Below are 21,073 nucleotides of genomic sequence, written 5' to 3'. Positions count from 1 at the left end.
TCACTGATCAATATAGTTATATATATATATATATATATATATATAGATAGATAGATAGATAGATAGATAGATAAGTGGTTTAAATACGTGTTTAATACTACAAAATACGCTCGATGTTACAGTCACTGCCCTTGCTGTCCAGAATAGCAGAGAACATCCCAATCGAGTGAAGGGATATGTGGAAACTGTGGTTCCTAATTATGGTGATCCAAAATTTGCCTCGCATTTCAGGATGACAAGGCAAACATTTCTTCTAATGTCTTCAATTGTTGCATTCACCAAGCTGCAGTGGATACATGTGTAAAGGACTTTAATTGGATCCATTATGCGCACTGCCTTTTTAATACAGCGGGGTTTATATACACGTCGCTGCTGATTGGGTAACACCTCTGACACACCCACCAAACGAGAGAAAACTATTTCATTTTTTTTCTCTGTGCTCTCTTCTCTCTTTCACTGAGTTCTAACACTTCCTTTTTTCTTCCTTCCTCTCTATCCTTTCTCCACCTCTCCTTCTCTTTATTGAGGTACATCTGCCTTCTTTCAGGGTCTGCATCACGACGTGCCTTGTAGCGTCGCTGCTTTTCTGCAGCAGACAACGGCGCCATTTCCTGACAAATACATGCATACCATTTAAGCTACTCTTTCTTGAAGGTATATAACAAATAAATGCATAATAAATTAATTATAAGTACCAATACATGCTGTAAACACTTATTTATTTAGCTTTTATGTCCACTCTGTTACAATATGTCCACCCTGTTACTGTGCAAAACAGTAACAGGATGGACAGTAACAGGAGGGACATTTTATGCTAAAGTCAGCCATTGCTACTCATGTGATGAACAACAAGCTAGTGCGCAGTGATCAATGAGGAAGATTTTTAACCTGTTTATTAACCATATTTTCAAAATTACAAACAATTATCAGTTTCCACTATAAATAAGCATAACAGAGTGGACATGTAATGCTTTACCACATCAGTGAATCTTTCTAAAACATTGAAAAAAGGGTGAATTAAGGAGTGATAGTTTGCCGCCAAAAAGTATTCTACTTCCTGTTCCTGTGATTAGAGGAGCAGTCAAGGGGCGTGTTCAGAGGGACTTTTCATCAGAGTAACAGGGGGGACATTCAATTCAGGGACACACCATATTTTAAAGACTTTAAGCATTAAAAATGTATTAATAACAAAAAAAATATTTTGGTGAGGAATATTATAAATAAGAATATACAACAATATTGAAAAAATTTGGAATTTGTTTGATTATTTTTACTTATATTTGTGGCTGAAGTTATGCAAGCTTACTTGGGGACATGACAGGCCTACTTGCACTAAAATCAGAGTAATTATTTTTAATTAATTAATCCTGGGTACATATTATTGTGTTCTATAGTAGAGGGGGATTAACTATGTAAGATGAGCATTTAGAAACAAGTATTAGCCCATTTTTACACAAAATATACCACATTATGTCATGGGGACTCAAATGGTAGCGAATGCTAGGAATGACCCAATCGCGTTTTCATCCAAAACGCCGTATTTAACGGCGTTTTAAACGATCTTGACGGCGTAAAATACGGCGTAGTGATTGCAAACGGCGTAAAAAAAAACGCACAAAAAACGTTAAAAATGCCGTGTTGCACGCTGTTTTCCTGTGTGTGAAAAGCGCCGCTTTAAACGCCGTTTGGATTGCCACACGACACCGTTTAAAACGGCGGTTTGGTTGTACAAATACGCGCATTATTTGCAGCGTTTTCCTTTTAGTATAATGAGTCCCGCCTGCTGATTTCCACAGCCAGTAAGTTCGAACTGTTCTCACCCAATCAACAACGAACTGAGTCAGACCAGACAAGTGCATCGCTGCCAAACAAATGTGCCTGTGTGAAGTAACTTTGATATAGCCTATTCACTTCTACTAACATGAAAAATATTGTTAGTCTGCTTTCCAAATAAAATGCTTGCACCTCTTTGTCAGGGACAATTCTAGGATTTCAGTCTTAGGAAGTTCAGACCTCAATGAGGGTGAATGATGAAAATATTTAATATCCATTGCGGTATTCAACTAAAATGCATAGATGGGTAATCACTTGTGAGCAGAGGTGATTTTATGATTTCACCTTAGATGGGATAAGACTTTATAGACATGCAGTTTAAGAGCAGAATGACTGTGACTTAGAGATTAAGTTCTATGCCTTCAGTGTGAGACTGTGAGAGAGCACAGGTTTGAATCTTGCTTGACTTATTTTTTGTAAATATTATTAATACATTACAGTGTTTGTCAGTTGATGTATATCGGTAAACATTCCGTATTTGGTTGCATTTTATTTAGTGATTGTACTATAATGGAGAGCATTAGAATGAGTGATAAAGAAATGAAGCAAACCGTTTCTGTTCCGAACTTTTACTCATAGACTGAAGGATAGTAATCTAGGCTAACGAATTTGTAACATGTTTTTTTGACTGTAAGTAAGTAATATATATAATATATATAATACAGGGCCTAATTTACTGTAGTCTCTGTTTTCAGCAAACGTGAAGAGAGCGATCACATAATCACAGATTTTTAAGGGAGCTTACTGAAGAGTCCATCGCAGATTTTTAGGGGTGCTAAGATGAAAAACAGGGCGGCAATAAAAAAAGGGTCTAGCTATGCCTATGAGCCCTATGATTATTGAACTTGTTATACAGTTATACCCTATTGAAATTAGATATTCATGCCAATAGAGGGCACCAAAATGCTCGTTATTGTAATTTAACGTTTTCACTGTATAACATTTATTTTTACGGATAGGCTACTTATTGTTTTCAAACTTTCATTGTAATTCATATTACAGAAATGTACTGAATATAACAATTGTCGATAATTGTCTACCTTTTTTTCGTATTTAGACCAAATGCATAATGGGCACTCATTTTTCTCAACTATCACAAACTTTTCTTAATTTAACATGAGTAGGCCATAGAAAGAAATAGAAATGTCTAAACCTCTTGTTTTGATTAGAAGTTAGAAAAAACATGAATTTATTAAATAAATAATCAAAACAATATCTAACCATGCATTTATTTAAAGTAGCCAATAGCCTACATTTGGAAAATACCACTATTCTTACCCTCATTTCAGATTCAACCCAAATCTTTGAAAAATGCTTGATTTTAATCACTGTGCTTTCAAGGTGTGCTTGAATTTTTAAAATGCTTCTTGAACGTTTATTTATTTGGAACATCCAGTTAACACTTATAATTTATCATTTAGTTTATAATTATGAAAGAACAAATTATTTTACATTTCATATGTCAGCGATCCAGTTCTTATTTGTGGTTCGGTTGCATATCTCGTGAGTCCCTTTGTTGTGATGTATAAGCCCATGTAAGTATTTTTGCCGTCTCTCAGATCACCACACCAAGAAATTTCTTCAATATTCATCAACATACCAGGTATAAAAATGACTGGCTGGAAGGGGAGATATATAAAATATGGTGGGGCCAAGGGCATAGATTTGGTTTGAACGTGGGGGGGGGGGGGGGGGGGTTGTATTTGTTCAATTGATCATAGTATAAAAAAACGGCGTTTTAAACGGCGTCTTGTGGCAATCCAAACGGTGTTTAAAGCGGCGCTTTTGACACAGGAAAACGGCGTGAAATACGCCGTTTTTAACGTTTTTCACACGTTTTTTATGCTGTTTGCAATCACTACGGCATATTTTACGGTGCCAAGAGCATTTAAAACGCCATTAAATACAGCGTTTTGAATGAAAACGTGATTAGTCTATAGCGTATTATGAGCCTGTTGGCTTGCCATAGTTGCACACGTTTCGCGGAAACGTGTCGTTCAACCTGGAAACCATAGCAAAACGGTGCACACTGTTTTGAGATTGAACGTGCCCTGTAGAAAGGAAGTCCCGCCTTTAGGTAAAAGAGCCAATCACCATTTAGATGCAGACATCGCTTGTCAATCAACTCGAGAACGCGCATGCGCATTAGCTACACAAGACGGGAATATTTTGTTTTTTTAGTGTAATCTGAGGTAAAGAAGCACAATTTATGATACCAGTGTAGTCAGATTTTAATGCTGATTTGAAATATGTTATTTGACCGTAATCTTGACCAACCATTTTGGAGATTTTGGTCTTTCCCCATTCAAGTAGATGGGAGCTGCACTGGCATGCCGCTTGTTTACATAAAAAAAATTATCATACAAGAAATTGTAACTGTGAAAGCTTTTTCATTTTAATAGATTTGTTTATTTCAAACGTTTGGTGATGTATCTTTGAGCTTATGCAAGTATCATATATCTTTCAAAGCCAAGATCTTTCAAAGCCAAGACTCACACTGCCTTTTAGACAACAAGTGGTAAATCTGTGCCCCCTCTGAAATTTCAGATGCCCACCTCGGGTAAATTATCCTGGCTCCAACTCTGGTTACCGGACATTTTTTTCCGGGAACATGATGAATTGTAGCCCGATTTGAGCAGGGCACAATGGTTAAAAGTTTCAAACAAGTCCACCAGAAGATATATCTTATGAACAGATCCTTTGTCTCCGATAGTTATTTATTTACATACACATTTTCATTTAAGGCTGTAAAGCACACTTACAAAGCACTTAATGTCTAAACAAGTTTTAACACATTTACAGAAATACAAACTCCAAATACAGGTGACCAGTCTAAACCCCAAAATCTTTATATTTTTATAAAAAACAATTATATATGTTTTTATATATGGGTCGTAGCAGCAGTGTCCTGATGTTTGACTGCAAATCTAATCTCATCTAAAACTATTTTAAACAACAGTTTTCTAATTGTTGTATTATGCAGTGTATAATGAATTCATATAAATTAAAAATCATAAAAAATAAAATAAATAAAAAATAAAAAAAAAACTGGTGAAAGACTTTAATGAATTGTTGATCAGTTACCTACACTTTTCCTTAGACACATATGAATTTTAACCTAAAATCCTGATATTGAAAAAAAAGTTATACATAAAAACATTGGGGTTTAGGTGCAAAATATTTCCATTCTTGGTCAAGAGAAGCTTAGGCTTGGGAAGAACTTTGAACGACGAGCTGCATGTCGGTTTTCAGGTTCACTGCCTCGTCTTCTTGTTCCTTCTTTTTCTCTGCGTCTGCGAGCCAGATCTTCCTCTAGCACCTGTGCAATCATGAACAAAAGCATTCATGAATTTGCCAAATAATTAAACTTTAAAACTGGCTAACTCTTCCCACCAATACCTCTTTCCTGCATGCTAGCTTATCTCTCCATTCATTGAGCTCCAGGGTGTGCTCATCTTCCAGAGCTTTGATCTTTTTCTTCTCCATGTCCACAAGAACTTGAAGCTTCTCATTCTGTGTCCAAACACACATAGACACTAAGTATCACCAAAATGAATGAATAATACTATTGACAATTGTTTGATGTAACCACACATGAGATGAAGACTACTATCATATTAGTGTCCTAGAAAAGGGTATTTTATTCAATATAAGGTAGGTCTCCCTTTATGATTGATCATTATCATATCATGATCATCATACGACCAGCTAAATTCTTCTCGTTTTATCTTGGTAACCTTTCAATTATCGAACGCTTTCGTTTGCAGAATGAATTAATAATGATTAAGAAATATGCCTGACTGACTGCAATGGCATTGCTAAAATGAACTTTTTTGCATTTGCTTGATCCGGCATCTACACAAATAGGTGTCTATATAAAGTCCAAGACTACTGTCATATCAGCCAGTGAAACATAAAAAATAACTTAATACACTTTTATAATTAAGAGGCATTTGCAAGGCATTGCACGCAAGGTGTCATACCTGAAGTTGCTGCAGTTCAAAAGCACTGGCATCACATTGTTCCTGCACTGCTTTCAGCTGGTTCTCATGACTCTCTTGCAGACCCTGCCTGTCCTGCTTCTGTCTGGCCTCCTCCTCTGACAAAAACTAAGAAAGCCAACCAAGAGACAACAAGTCTTGTCAACTGTAACTGTTTATTTACATTCAAAATGTATGCTTAGTTTTACTATAAAATGCCATTGAGGCACAATCTATATCAGTGTAACTCAACTGGTGGGTCGCAAACCAAAAATGGGTTGCAGGGCTCTTCTGATAGGGACAACAGGGGGAACAGGGGGAAAAACAATGCTAAATGCAAACAATAAAATGCAGCTAACCATATAATCATGCACAGTTACAACATTTGAAATGGGAGGAGAAATGCTTGCCATATTTTGTGTTGTTGACATCAAGGGATAGGCGTCTGATCAAAATCTGACATTTTGGGGGCAGTTCATTTGACTTGGTAGAAGCTAGCCAAATTAGGTATATGTCAACATGGACAGGTTGCGTAACATGCCCTCACTCAAAACTACTCAAGTTAAAAGAAAATACGACCCAGACTACTCTAAATAAGTGTTCACTTGCAGTGAGGATAAATATGGTTTGTGCTGACCACATTGGGCTCTATTTTCACAAGCATGCAAAGCGCAGAGCTATGCACAAAGATGTCGCTACGTCTTACACAATTTCTGTGAAAACGCTAATTCTAAGCACAATTTCCGTGCCAGTGCAAAGCGCGAGTGGGAGAATTTACGCTATCTGTGGGTGTATGCACGCAAAATGTGGGTGTATTGTATGAAAATGAAGTTGCGCAAAGCTCAAATTGCTATTCTCCTGAGAAATAGTTAATTGTGCTAAGACGTTTCAATATGTCTGTTCTCATTTCAGTTCCTACATTTGAAGTTTGGAGATACCACCAGCAGGTGGTAATAAAGTTCATGTCCAAACTCTGAAATTATGTTCATGACAAACAAACCTTTTTAAGATTTGTGTTAAACTTTCTATAGATCATGGTTTATCTTTCAATTATTATTATTATTATTATTATTATAATTTTTATATTTACAATTTAATTTAAGATCTAATTTGTATTGGTATTTTTCCACCTGTTGTTGTAGATTGATTTTTAAGTCACTGCAAAAAGGGGCAGTGGAAGAAGTTTGAGACAGTAAAATGTTTTTTTTTTTTTTTAATTGCTTCGTTATTTTTATTATATCTTTGTTTGGTTTGAAGTGAAATTTGAATTTATAAATATTTTTGGTTTAATTGTTTCCGGGTGGTGGAGGACGAATCTCAGTTGCCTCCGCGTCTGAGACCGTCAATCCGCGCATCTTATCACGTGGCTTGTTGAGTGCGTTAAGGCAGAGACGTAGCGTGTGTAGAGGCTTCACGCTATTCTCCACGGCATCCACGCACAACTCACCACGCGCCCCACCGAGAGCGAGAACCACATTAGTGACCACGAGGAGGTTACCCCATGTGACTCTACCCTCCCTAGCAACCGGGCCAATTTGGTTACTTAGGAGACCTGGCTGGAGTCACTCACTGAATTCACGACTCCAGGGGTGGTAGTCAGCATCTTTGCTCGCTGAGCTACCCAGGCCCCATTTATTAATTATTAATAATGCAGCCATATCACCCTGAAGCTCAAGACTATATAATAGGACGCAGACACTGCAATACCAGAGAAGAACCTCAGAATTTTCACTTGACCCAGCCAATAGCACCTTGCATGCGCAATTTCGCCAAATCCACTTGTGCCTAGACTTAGCACATGCTTGCACAAAAATACCAAAACTTCATGGCCATGCGCACTGACTTTGCGCTTATGACTTATGGCATAGTGCTGCGTTAGCTCTAGCATTCTCAAAATAGGGCCCATTGTGTTTTGTGATGTAAATTTTTGTCTTCCTAGATTAATATTATTTTAATTGGTATTTTTATTTAATATTATATTAATATTATTAATATTTTTATATTAATTAATTTTGGTACTGTGTTGGGTCACTACTTGATATCCAATGTAAAATCTGGGTGCTGAAGCAAAACCAGTTGAGAACCACTGATCTGTATTACAATTTCAGTGTCATGTTTTCTCATTCTGAGGCTTCTGATAAAATCCAGACCTGTGTGAGACGCTGACGCTGTTCAGGACCGCTCAGACCCTGCTTCCTGAGTTCCACCTTGAACTGGTTCAAATGGGCTTTGGCTTCAGCTTTCTGGGCCTTCTGAAAGGAAGCTCTCTCCTGGGCCTGCAATGACTTCTGTTCCTCTAGAAGAACCTGCTGGAACCGAGATGCTCTGTCCTTATCCTGCCATAAGAGAGAAACCTTAAGTGACTGATCAGAATGAGGTTCCAAAACGTAGAGATTCAAAATCACTGCATGCTTTTTGAGATAATATTGAAATAACCACATAATTAACCTTGTTGTGTCTCTTCGTCAGTTGCTGTCTTTGCAGGGAGTACTGTTCCTTCACCTGCTGTTTGAAAAGGTGGTACTTCTCCTGTAGATGGCGCTGTTCTAACTCCCAAATCACTGCCTCACGAGCTTTAAAGAGACAAAAAAATTGGGTATGTTCAGAATAACACACTACCATCCCACTCTTCTGGAGTATACAGTATAAACTGTATACAGTATTCATTGTGCACACTGTTTAATTACTATGACTGTGCATAGTACATGCAAAATTTCTGTATGCACTGAATACCCGGATGACATAGTTGAAGTCAGAAGTTTGCATACACTTAGGCTGAAGTCATTAAAACAAATTTTTTAACCACTCCACAGATTTAATATTAGCAAACTATAGTTTTGGCAAGTCATTTAGGACATCTAAATTGTGCATGACATGAGTAATTTTTCCACCTGTGGATGTACTTTAAGGCCTACCTTCAAACTCAGTGCCTCTTTGCTTGACATCATGGGGAAATCAAAAGAAATTGACCAAGACCTCAGAAATTTTTTTTGGAACTCCACAAGTCTGGTTCATCATTAGGAGCAATTTCAAATGCCTGAAAGTACCACGTTCATCTGTACAAACAATAATATGCAAGTATAAACACCGTGGGACGACACTGCCAGCATACCTTTCAGGAAGGAGATGCATTCTGTCTCTGAGAGATGAAAGTAGTTTGATGCGAAAAGTGCTAATCAATCCCAGAACAACAGCAAAGGATCTTGTGAAAATGCTGGAGGAAACAGGTAGACAAGTATCTATATCCACAGTAAAACGAGTCCTATATCAACATAACCTGAAAGGCTGCTCAGCAAGGAAGAAGCCACTGCTCCAAAACCGCCATAAAAAGCCAGACTACAGTTTGCAAGTGCACATGGGGACAAAGATCTTACTTTTTGGAGAAATGTCCTCTGGTCTAATGAATCTAAAATTGAAATGTTTGGCCATAATGACCATCATTATGTTTGGAGGAAAAAGGGTGCAGCTTGCAAGCCGAAGAGCACCATCCCAACTGTGAAGCATGGGGGTGGCAGAATCATGTTGTGGGGGTGCACTTCACAAAACAGATGGCATCATGAGGAAGGAAAATTATGTGAATATATTGAAGCAACATCTCAAGACATCAGCTAGGAAGTTAAAGCTCAGTCGCAAATGGGTCTTCCAAATGGACAATTTCCCCAAGCATACCTCCAAAGTTGTGGCAAAATGGCTTAAGGACAACAAAGTTAAGATATTGGAGTGGCGATCACAAAGCCCTGACCTCAATCTGATAAAAAATTTGTGGGCAGAACTGAAAAAGCATGTGCGAGTAAGGAGGCCTACAAACCTGACTCAGTTACACCAGTTCTGTCTGGAGGAATGGGCCAAAATTCCAGCAACTAATTGTGAGAATCTTGTGGAAGACTACCCAAAACATTTGACCCAAGTCAAACAATTTAAAGGCAATGCTACTAAATACTAACAAAGTGTTTGTAAACTTCTGACCCACTAGGAATGTGATGAAAGAAATAAAAGCTGAAATAAATCATTCTCTCTACTATTATTCTGACATTTCACATTCTTAAAATAAAGTAGTGATCCCAACTGACCTAAGACATGGAATGTTTTCTACGATTAAATGTCAGGAATTGTGAAAAACTGGGTTTAAATGTATTTAGCTAAGGTGTATGAAAACATCTGTATTCAACTGTACATTTTCCAAAATGTGCAGTATTCAACAGAGCTCACAGTGCAAAAAACATTCTGCCAACTCACTTTTTATTTTATTTTTTTATCATACTGCCAATAGTTAAAAAAATTTAACACCAGATTTGATATTTTCTTTGTTTGTTTGCTGATTTTTATTTATGCTTTTATTTTTTATCATCTGATATATTTTATTCTAGGCCTATTTAAAGATATTATCATACAAAATATGAGTTGATGCCGATTTATTTTTATAGGTAACAATCTAATCAGATTGAAAACTTTTTTTAATTTTTTTTTTAAGTATTTTACATGAAAGGATGATAAACAGTGAGGTTTTTATATGGTTAGACAAAATATGCCCTCATCAAGTAAAAAAAAATCAATACCGGGGGCAAATATTGCCCCTTAAAGGGATCATTCACTCAAAAATTAAAATTCTGTCATCATTTACTCACCCTCATCCCAGATGTGTATGACTTTCTTTCTTTTGTTATAAATGTAACAAAGACTTTTAGAAAAATATATCAGCTCTGTAAGTCCATACATATTGAATCGTGGCCAGAACAAATCTAAAATCACATAAAGGCAGCATAAAAGTAATCCATATGACTCCAGTGGTTAAATCCATTTCTTCAGAAGTGATATGATAGGTGTGAGTGAGAAACAGATCAATATTTAAGTCCTTTTTTTACTATAAATCTCCACTTTCACATTCTTTTGTATTTGGCTATTCAAATACTTCATGCATATCGCCACCTACTGGGCAGGGAGGAGAATTTATATAGAAAAAAAATGGACTTAAATATTGATCCGTTTCTCACACACACCTATCATATCGCTTCTGAAGATATGGATTTAACTACTGGAGTTGTATGTATTACTTTTAGGCTGTCTTTTATGTGCTTTTTGGACCTTTAAAGTTCTGGCCAACTTTACACTTGTTTTATTGTACAAACCTACAGAGCTGAGATATTCTCCTAAAAATATTGTTTGTGTTCTACAGAAGAAAGAAAGTCATACATATCTGGGATGGCATGAGGGAGAGTAAATGATGAAAGAGTTTTCATTTTTGGGTGAACTATCCCTGTAATCAGTAAGTTACTGACACTGGTCACTATTATTCCCTTTCAAACACAGCCAGTGAGTCATCCCTTAATTATAGGTGGTCCTGTAAACATTTCCCGAAAACAAGGTCTACTATTGCCGGCTGAATTTTAGAGCATTACCAAGAGCAATCATGAATGTTTGTGAATTTTGTAAAAATTTTATTATAAATAAATTATATTAGTAGCACACTTACCTCGCTTGAGCTGTTGAGATTTTACTGTAATCTCCCATTCCATGGACGCCACCTTCCTCTTATGTTCCTGAACGCCTTTCTGCAGAGCTTCATTCAGTTCCTGCTGCTGCTTCTGCAGGAACCGTTGTTCCTGTCAAAATTTACTTTTTTATTAAAGTAATAGGTCACCCAAAAATGAAAATTCTGTCATCATCTACTCACCCTCATGTTGTTCTTAACCCATATGACTTTCTTTCTTCAGTGGAATGCAAAATATTTTTTTTTGCCAGAATGTTGGGGACTGTCAGCCTTAGTCACCATTCACTTTCTTTGCATCTTTTTCCATACAATGAAAGTTAATGGTGTCTGAGACTGAGCATTCTGCCCAAAATCTCTTTTTGTGTTCTGGGGTGGGGGGGGGGGAGAAATTCATATTGGTTTGGACAGTCATGAAGGTGAGCATGAACTATCCCTTTCAGGGGCAAACATTTTTAAGGGCATTTTTTTACCTTTCTGAGGGCATATTTTTCAAACATATGAGAGATAACATGTCCATTTATGTCATATGCTTCAACTGAATTAAGAAATTGAAATGGTCACTACATTGTCTAAACCCATAACTACATAGGCCTAAACTAATATGATAAAATATATCAAACAGAATATTATGAAATTTATGATATGTTAAACAAAGCCAGAGGAATTCACAAAGGGGCTTTTTTTTTTTTTTGCTCCCACATTTTAAATATCAAGTGCAATTTTGTCATTTTCAGTGGCATTTGACACTGGTTTGGGCCTGGTGGGTGAATGTAGTGACCTGTACCTCTTTCGGGTCAGCTTTCAAGGCACTGCTCTTGCGGCTAAGCTCTTTCTCCTGCTGTGCCTTGAGTCTCCTTGCATCCTCTCTGAGTCGGCCTGTGTGCTCTGCCTCCATTTGACTGCTTTGCTGTTGGTACTGTTTTTCAAGTCTCTCAAGCTCACTGTCATAGTATTGCTTCTTGCTCTGCAAAAGGGCCAACAATGAGCTGATGTTATCATTGTTCCTTGCCAAGTCTGGTTTAGTGGAACTATTGCTTGTAGGGTTAGGAGCTTTTCCCCCACCCCCAAAGTATTAAACTTTGACAGAAAATTCAGTTTTACTGAGAAATATGCCACGTTATGGAAGTTAAATGCACTGAGCATGCTATTTCTTGTTGTCTTTAAAGCTGAAGTATGTAACTTTTTCAGTGTTAAAATACTTTCTATTATCCCAGTTTAATATGCAGAGACAACTATAAGTAAGCCATTCATAAGTTCATATCCTTGAAAACAGTAAACACTGTGTCTTTGTGGTGCTATCAAAATTCCTGTGTTTGTTTTGAGGGACCCGCTTAGACCCGCCCCAACAACGTTACTTAACCAATGGCGTGAGTTGGGGGTGGGGCTATCTCTTTATTTGATCAATGGCAGATGGGAGGCCTATTCGGAAAGCTGTTTTGAAAACATTGTTTATTTTTGCGATTCCATTCGATGCCGCTAGTGCCGCAAAAATTATATACTTCAGCTTTAAGTAAAACTAATGATATGCCAGTTCTGGTCAACTGGTATGTCTTAAATTGCTAAATGAGACCAAAGGGTTTTGATGCATGTGGCATAATGACTTACAGTCATCTCTTGTTCTATGTGGCGGAACATCTGTTCTCGCTGTTGCTGGAGTTTCTGCTCAAGATGCGCATGCTCTCTCTGCTCCTCTCTCTGCAAGAGCTTCAATGCGTGCAGCTCCTGCCGTCTGCAAACACCCAAGTAGACGTAAATTCACTCACATAAGAATGCAAAGAGCTATTTTATTTAATTAATGTCTTTCTAAACCTGTATAACTTTCTTTATTCTTTGGAACACAAAAGGAAATGTTTGGTAGAACGAGTTCAGTCACCATTCACTTTCATAGCATGGGGAAAAAAAGACATACCGTAGCATCTAGCTGGGTATTGATACAGATTTCCCGTTTCGATTCCAATTTACAAGCTCTTGATTCGATTTTGATTCCCATGCTTACGTATGAAATAAATTATCTCCCAGCTAATGTGTTCATTATACAGGGGACCTTCTAACTATGTTAAGAAAATATCAATTTTACTACTTATATATTTTTTTATTTGTAATCACTTTGGTCACATTTTAGCTTTTTAAAAATGAACAAATCAATGTATTTAATCAATAAATATGATATTATATTGTAGAGTTGGGGTACTCAAGTCCAAGTCACGCTCAGAGACTGTTTACTCGGACTTGACTCAGACTCAAGCCTTTGGGACTCGGGATTTTTCTCAGAGTCCAGCCGAGTCCATGTCATTTGATTTTTGATGCAATGAACAAAATAAATAAATAAAAATAACGAAACAGAAATAAATGGACACTAGACGTAGACAGAGTTTGTTTCACCATGTTGAGCAAACACACCTGCAGAGCGGCACACTCAGTCAACCAATATGCCTGAATGTTACTACAGAGACTGCTGTATAACATCGATTACCAAGGTGGCTGGCACGACAAACACATAAAGACAGGTATGTATCCAATGTACTAGAAACTACAAGGCAGATTCTCACGGCACGGGACCTGACAACTGGTAAAATCGCATGAGGCATTTGTGCAGTCAAGCCGGTGCTCGCACCATGGTTTCGTCGTGGATAAGAACTTCATTAAGTCAAGTCACCCACATCATGTCTCTCACAGTTTACTAAAACAACATATCAAAATAGAAATTCAGAAAAATATTATTAATGTTGGGCTATTGAGTCTTTTTAGGCATAATGTATCCACACATGTAGGCATCTGTAGTCTCTTTTGGTCCACACAGTGTTGTCAAATTAAACTGGTCCTTGATGAATTAACTATAACTTTTTAAATAGTTATTGCTAAAGCAGACTGCAACTCTGAAAAACAGATAATCAGCACCTATTTATTGTTTTTCTATTTTAAAAGCATTGATGAGCTGCTTAAAATATGTTCTTTTACAGTTTTTTCCACAATAAAATGCACAATGAAATAAGAAGTTATTTTGGGCAGTGAAATGGTTTGTTTAGAATTTAATTATAGATTGGGTGGCCAGATGTCCCGGTTTATTAGCTACACAGGACAGTCCCAGTTTTTGGTAAGGGTCACTGATTTTTTCTTCTTAAATTAAATCTCCTCATTGTCCTTCTCACTATTGTCTCTGGTATCGTTTGCAGAGAAGAAAATCAATTTTGTTGTGTCGCACGTTGATTTGGCGATACATTAATTCTAGTCTTCACCAAATCAGCTGAAATGTGCATGTATCATGGCAACGACATTAAGTGCTATGTCATCCTGTCGGTCAGCGCAAATGCCCAAAATAATGCAAAAATGTGTATTCAACAACGAGCTGAAAGAAGCTGATCCATGTCTTCACGCAACACGTGAAAATGTAAGTGTGGTGTTTTCTGAATGTTCATTTTCCCTACGAGCTTGGAGATAAATCAGACAAGTGTCACATTCAGACAGATACACTGCACTTTTACATAGTACAAGCACTTAAAGGAATATTCCGGGTTCAATACATGTTAAGTTCAATCGACAACTTTTGTGGCATAATGTTGATTACCACAAAAATTTATTTTGACTCGTCTCTCCTTTTCTTTAAAAAAAGCCAAAATCTGTGTTACAGTGAGGCTCTTACAATGGAAGTGAATGGGGACCATTTTTTATGTTAAAATACTGTTTCAAAGGTTTAGCCACAAGACATAAACAATATGTGTGTTAACATGATTTTAGTGTGATAAAAATGTCTAAATTATAGACAATTTGACAACTTCTTTGCCATGACGATGTAATGTCAACAAACCTTAAAACGACCATAGAAATGACTATTTAAACAACTTTACAGCTCAAATAATACATGAGTTTTAACAGAAGAATTAATGCAAGTGCTTTTATAAAATTATAAGCTTCAAATTTCTTTGTTTAAACCCTCCAAAAAATTGTCCACATTCACTTTCATTGTAAGTGTCTCACTGTGACACAGATTTTTGCTTTTTTTAAAGGAGAGACGAGTCGAAATTAATTTATGTGATAATCAATATTATGCCACAAATGCTGTTGATTGAGCTTAACTTGTACTGAACCTGGACTATTCCTTTAAATGTTGAGATGTGGGGATTGTATTGTGAATTTTAGGTTCCAGTGTTGTGAATTTTGTGTTAAAATGTGTACCTGACATGACAAGTCTACTCATAATTACACATGAAATATGAAATTATATGGATAGAATAGGCTAAGTGGAATTTGTAAATTAAAAAAGCTAAAATGTGGTAAAATAGTGAAAAACATAATATAAAATAAAATATACATTTTCACAAACTATATATTGCAGAAGTTTGCATACCCCTTTTATTTTAGGCCTATACGTTTTCACACCCCTTTCAGAATGTATGCAAATATAAGAGATAAAAGATAATGTAGTACTTCCCTTCAAAAGTTACATTACACAAAATGTACTGTAATTTACACAAACCATCCTGTTCAAAAGTTTGCATTCCCTTGGTTCTTGGTTCTTGTGTGGCCTTCTTGAGCATCAATGAATGTTTGCACCTTTTGTAATAATTGTGTATGTGTCCATCAATTGTCCTAAGTGTAAAAGCTGGATTTCTATATAATTTAGTCACTGTTGGGAAGAACTCAAATGTGCAGAAGATGCTGGGAAACCAAAGAATGTACAGTATTTTTATTAAGAAAAGTGGGCAGCTTCACAGCTCAGGACAAAGCAGGGACTCATGAACAATTATTACACAAACAGTCATTAATCATAGAGAAAGCAACACACCATATTAAAGGGTTTGCTCTCATGCCAGGAGCTCTAAAGCTCGTGTGGAGTCTGTCTCATGAAGGCGCACAGGAGATCAACGGTCAGTCAAGTGTTTCACTTAATGGGGGCCTGGGTAGCTCAGTGAGTACTGACACCGACTACCACACCTGGAGTCGTGAGTTCAAATCCAGGACGTGCTGAGTGACTCCAGCCAGGTCTCCTAAGCAACCAAATTGGCCCGGTTGCTAGGGAGGGTCAAGTCACATGGGATAACCTTCTCGTGGTCGCAATTAGTGGTTCTTGCTCTCAGTGGGGCGTGTGGTAAGTTGTGCATGGATCACGGAGAGTAGCATGAGCCTCCACATGCTGGGAGTCTCCACAGTGTCATGCACAACAAGCCATGTGATAAGATTGATGGTTTTCACCCTGATTGAGGTGAGTAACCACACCACCACAAGGACCTACAAAGTAGTGGGAATTGGGCATTCCAAATTTTAAAAAACCTTTCACTTAATAATACATCTTACACGTTTGTTTCTCACCATACCTTATAGTATTCCTTGAGAACAAGACATGAGTCGCATACAATAATTTGTTAGACTTCTGAATGATACATTTGTGTCCTTTTGAAGCTTGAAGAGGTGGTCACCATAATCTGCCACTGTATGACATCACTGAGCACAATTCGTTTTTTTCTTAGTGTTAAGAAAAAGAAAGAAAATCATATGGAGTTCTAGCAACACAGGGGTGAGTAAACAATGACTGCATTTTCATTTTTGGGTGAACTAATCCTTTTAGAACCAAGAGAATGTAAACTTTTGAACCGGATCATTTGTTTAAATTCAGTTACCATTTTGTCTTGTGGAATATATGTGAGTATCTGTTGTCAAATAGCTTCTTCAAGGTAGTACTAAATACATTTTTATGATACCTCTTATTTTTTTAAAACAATAACACACGGATGCATCAGGGTTTTAGGTGCACAAGCAGTGCGCAGAACTGCCTCACGTTTTCCGCAAATTAGCAATCACGTCCGTGTTAAATGGCCCTTATATTATCATTATACAGAACAACTTTTACTCCCAACAAGCAGTGAAAGGATCACGCTGCTGAATACTTTACCACTATACTACACAATCACTGGTGAGTGAAATCTGATCATTTACCAGCCAGTTTCCAAATATATACATTTTTAGTTGCATAGCACGAAATTTCATTGCAAATGCCAGTGATTTCCTCTTATTGTAGAGGGCTGTGCGTTGAATAAAAGATCGATCTTGGGATTTAAGAATCCATATCGAGATTGTTCAAATGAATATTGCAATGCATTGGATAAATAAATATATTTACCCACCACTAGTAGCATGGTGACTGAGGCTAACATTGTGCCAAATGTCTCCTTTTGTGTTCCACATATGAATAAGAGTCTTACAAGTTTGGAGCAACATGAGTGTGGGTAAATGATGACAGAATTTTTAGGTGAACTATGCTTTTAAGATTAAGCTGAAAAATTACACACAGCAGATTTAATCATTTTAAATCACCAGTCTCTCCATTATAATTTATAAAGACCACTTGTTACCTGGTGGAGCGCATTTGTTGTTCCTTGCCATCTCTCTCACTAACCACTTTGGAGGTGGTAACACTGACCTCACGACCATCCACCATAAATTTTCGAGTTTTCTTTACTGTCCTCCTGCTTGGGTGTAAGTCCTAAATTTACAAACAGAGAACAACATAAATTACATGTTAAATTTGTTTTATTTGCTAATTGACCTTTTTTAAATTTCCATGTTTGGAACATGCCCATTTGCTCCAACAGTAAAATAAACAATCCACTATTACATTTCCATGACTTTCCAAAAAAAGAATGAGAATAAAGAGAATTGTATTACGACAGTCAGAACAAGCCAAATTTAATGTCACTCTCTCAGCTACTGTATTTGAAACCCCATCGCATTTTTTTTAAATTATTATTGTTTTTTTATTTATTTTATTAATGCCAGGGTTATAGCCTATAACATAAGAATAATGTTATAAATGTACATTAAATACGTAAAAAATATAAAAAATATAAAAGAGTTTGCTAGATTTACGCTGCTTAATTAATGTGGAAATGGTTCATCACAGTCTGTGAAAAGTGTACATTTTGTGGCTAGATTGTTTGTTTCAGACTCACCCCTTCAAAGCCAGTGGACAGATGAGGGGAAGTTGGCTCTGTAGTTGGAGAAAGAGGTGGAATTGTGTCACCATTAGATTCCTTAGTTGTGGTTCCATTAGATCCAACATGTGGTGGTATTAGGTCTAAATCTTCTATGCCATTTGCAAGTGGCCTTTCATCGGTTTTATCTTGCTTTTTTTTGTCCTCCTCAAGTGCAAACATCACCTGCTTTTTCAGCTTTGGTCCAGTCACATCTATTGTATCATCACCTTTGCTTTTCGATTGGTCTCCTTTGGAGTTTTGTAAGTTTATAATATCATTCCTTTGGTTACATTCTTGTTTAGGTTCCTCTGAATCAGTAACAACATCTTTCTCTTTAGAACAGTTTACTTTCTCATCTCTGTCGGTTTCTCCTTCATTGCCACTGACACTCATTTCCCCCTTAGTACTGGTCTCTTCTGTATTTACTTTAGTTGATAGCTCTATTTCTCTCTCTGAATTGTGTAAAACAATGATCTTTGTCTCCTTAATTTGGATGGGTGTTTCCATCTCATCTGATTGTCTTGTGGTTTTACCATTTTCGTTTTTTGATTCCACCTCAGTTGGTGGCATACTTTCCTTGGTGGCTAAATGTTCTTCTTGCTCCGTCCCTGTATCAGTTGTCGCATTCAGTTCTTTGCCTTTTTCACTGCTTTCCTCTTTCTCGTTTGAATCTTTGTTGATGGATTCGTTGACATTCTCATCCCCTACCTCCATGGTAATGTGCTTTTCCATGGTGGCTTCTTCTGTACTTGTATCTTCAGCTCCATTAAGGTCTTTGCCTTCTTGACAACTTTCCAATTTTGTTTCGTCTTCTGTTCCTCCATTGGTCTCCATATCTGCTGGCCCTGCTATTTCTACATCAGTTTTTTCTTCAACAAGCATGATTGTTTCCTCAACAGTGTCATTTTCTGATGGTTCAGTTGTCTGTTGTCCTTTCTGTAGATCAGGAATTTCTTCAGGTATGTTACTAGATAGCATCTCAACGGCTAAAAATTTGTTAATATCAACTGTGAGAAGAGAACTGCATGTTTTCAAAGGACAGGCCAAATCAAGGTACTCATTTTTAGAAATGTCCTCGTCCATTTTGCACTTTTTGGTTAGTGGTGTTTCCAAACTTAAAGCTTTAATCAGTGTGGTTGGTGGATGCGTTGCTCTAGGAAGGTTGATTTTGTTGACAATAGCAGGTTTTTGGAGGGATTTCCAGAATGTTTGGTCATTGTGGCCTGAATCCTCATCAGCATCAGAGTCCAGCTTGGTAAGATCTAGTGTTTTCTTTTCAGAGATATCGGTTTGCACGTGTGTTTGTGTGCTTGAATGATTTATGTTCTTTGTTTCTTGCTTGTCGGTTTCTACTTTAGCTTCCTTGTCTTTGGCAACAGCAGCCTCATTATTTTTAACTTCAACTAAGTCAGATGTTTGCTCCTTGAGTTTGTCAGTGCATTCACTCTCATGGCTGTCATCTCCCTGTGAAACCGAAAGACAATTTGCTACAGTTTTCGCTGCAATGGAATCTTCAGAGTCTTTAGTTCCCTGAACGGCTGAATTGTCACCCCAGAATCCAGATTTGCAATGACGAGAGCTCCCTGTCAGAAACGAAAGCAGGTTTCCAGGGACGGAGAGGCGTCTTGTCCTCTTTTGTGATTTATCTGTGGCCTGGGAGGCCCTGCGAGTTACTTTAGCCTCACTCTTTGGCTCGGAGTTGGTGGGAGATTGAGGAACAGCATCTACGGTCTTCTGAGGACTCTCAGGTTCATGTGGTCTTTGTTCTTCAACTGCTTGTACTGGTTGTGGCTGTGTTTGCTCAGACTCTGTCGCTAGCATCTCATTCACAGAACACTGGAAGTCTAAAAGAGACTACAGAAGAACAGATGCAGAAAAATATGCATTAACCTTGCCAAAAAGACCAGCCTAGACCCCCCGCTCTGGTCAAATAAAATGCCATGTATATTCTTGGTAAGAAACATGTGTTTAATTTGCCACAGGAGCAGATGTATTTACCTCAGCCTCTATGACCTCAGTCACTTCTGCTTTTGCCTCAGCAGTGAGCTCTTTAAGGGCTCGCCCATCTCGCCCAGAGTAAGAGAAAGGGTGGGCCAAGAGCTGTTGGGCTCCCCAACGAGACTCTGGGTTCTTATGTAATGCCCGCCTCAGAAAGTCTTGGAAATGAGATGACCTGGTTGTAGAATTCAAGATAAGGTAAGCTGTGTCCTAAACTAGGGATGCACAGATTACAAAATTTGTGTGCAAATACCGATATCCGATTATATACAGGTGCATCTCAATAAATTAGAATGTTGTGGAAAAGTTCATTTATTTCAGTAATTCAACTCAAATTGTGAAACTCGTGTATTAAATAAATTCAATGCACACAGACTGAAGTAGTTTAAGTCTTTGGTTCTTTTAATTGTGATGATTTTGGCTCACATTTAACAAAAACCCACCAATTCACTATCTCAAAAAATTAGAATATGGTGACATGCCAATCAGCTAATCAACTCAAAACACCTGCAAAGGTTTCCTGAGCCTTCAAAATGGTCTCTCAGTTTGGTTCACTAGGCAACGCAATCATGGGGAAGACTGCTGATCTGACAGTTGTCCAGAAGACAATCATTGACACCCTTCACAAGGAGGGTAAGCCACAAACATTCATTGCCAAAGAAGCTGGCTGTGCACAGTGTGCTGTATCCAAGCATGTAAACAAAAAGTTGAGTGGAAGGAAAAAGTGTGGAAGAAAAAGATGCACAACCAACCGAGAGAACCGCAGCCTTATGAGGATTGTCAAGCAAAATCGATTCTAGAATTTG

General features: G+C 37.5%; 1 protein-coding gene across 3 annotated transcripts in view; it reads right to left on the bottom strand.

Moving 5' to 3' along the window:
• Positions 1-4,233: 4,233 nt before the first annotated feature.
• LOC127433636 (serine/threonine-protein kinase 10-like) overlaps positions 4,234-21,073 on the bottom strand; it is a 28,487-nt gene continuing 11,647 nt past the window's right edge. For all 3 annotated transcript variants that reach the window (XM_051685695.1, XM_051685696.1, XM_051685697.1), the window contains 11 exons: positions 20,268-20,442; positions 18,246-20,123; positions 17,649-17,779; positions 12,907-13,030; positions 12,086-12,265; positions 11,284-11,413; positions 8,262-8,386; positions 7,964-8,149; positions 5,817-5,942; positions 5,233-5,346; positions 4,234-5,152 (listed from right to left, as the gene is read on the bottom strand). In XM_051685695.1, coding sequence (XP_051541655.1) covers positions 5,027-5,152; positions 5,233-5,346; positions 5,817-5,942; positions 7,964-8,149; positions 8,262-8,386; positions 11,284-11,413; positions 12,086-12,265; positions 12,907-13,030; positions 17,649-17,779; positions 18,246-20,123; positions 20,268-20,442 — 3,295 coding nt within the window. In that variant the 3' untranslated portion in view covers positions 4,234-5,026. The remainder of the gene's footprint in view (positions 5,153-5,232; positions 5,347-5,816; positions 5,943-7,963; positions 8,150-8,261; positions 8,387-11,283; positions 11,414-12,085; positions 12,266-12,906; positions 13,031-17,648; positions 17,780-18,245; positions 20,124-20,267; positions 20,443-21,073) is intronic.

This window comes from Myxocyprinus asiaticus, chromosome 43 (genome assembly GCF_019703515.2).
Source record: "Myxocyprinus asiaticus isolate MX2 ecotype Aquarium Trade chromosome 43, UBuf_Myxa_2, whole genome shotgun sequence".
Lineage (NCBI taxonomy): Eukaryota > Metazoa > Chordata > Actinopteri > Cypriniformes > Catostomidae > Myxocyprinus > Myxocyprinus asiaticus.
This window is presented reverse-complemented; position numbering and strand designations above follow the sequence as displayed.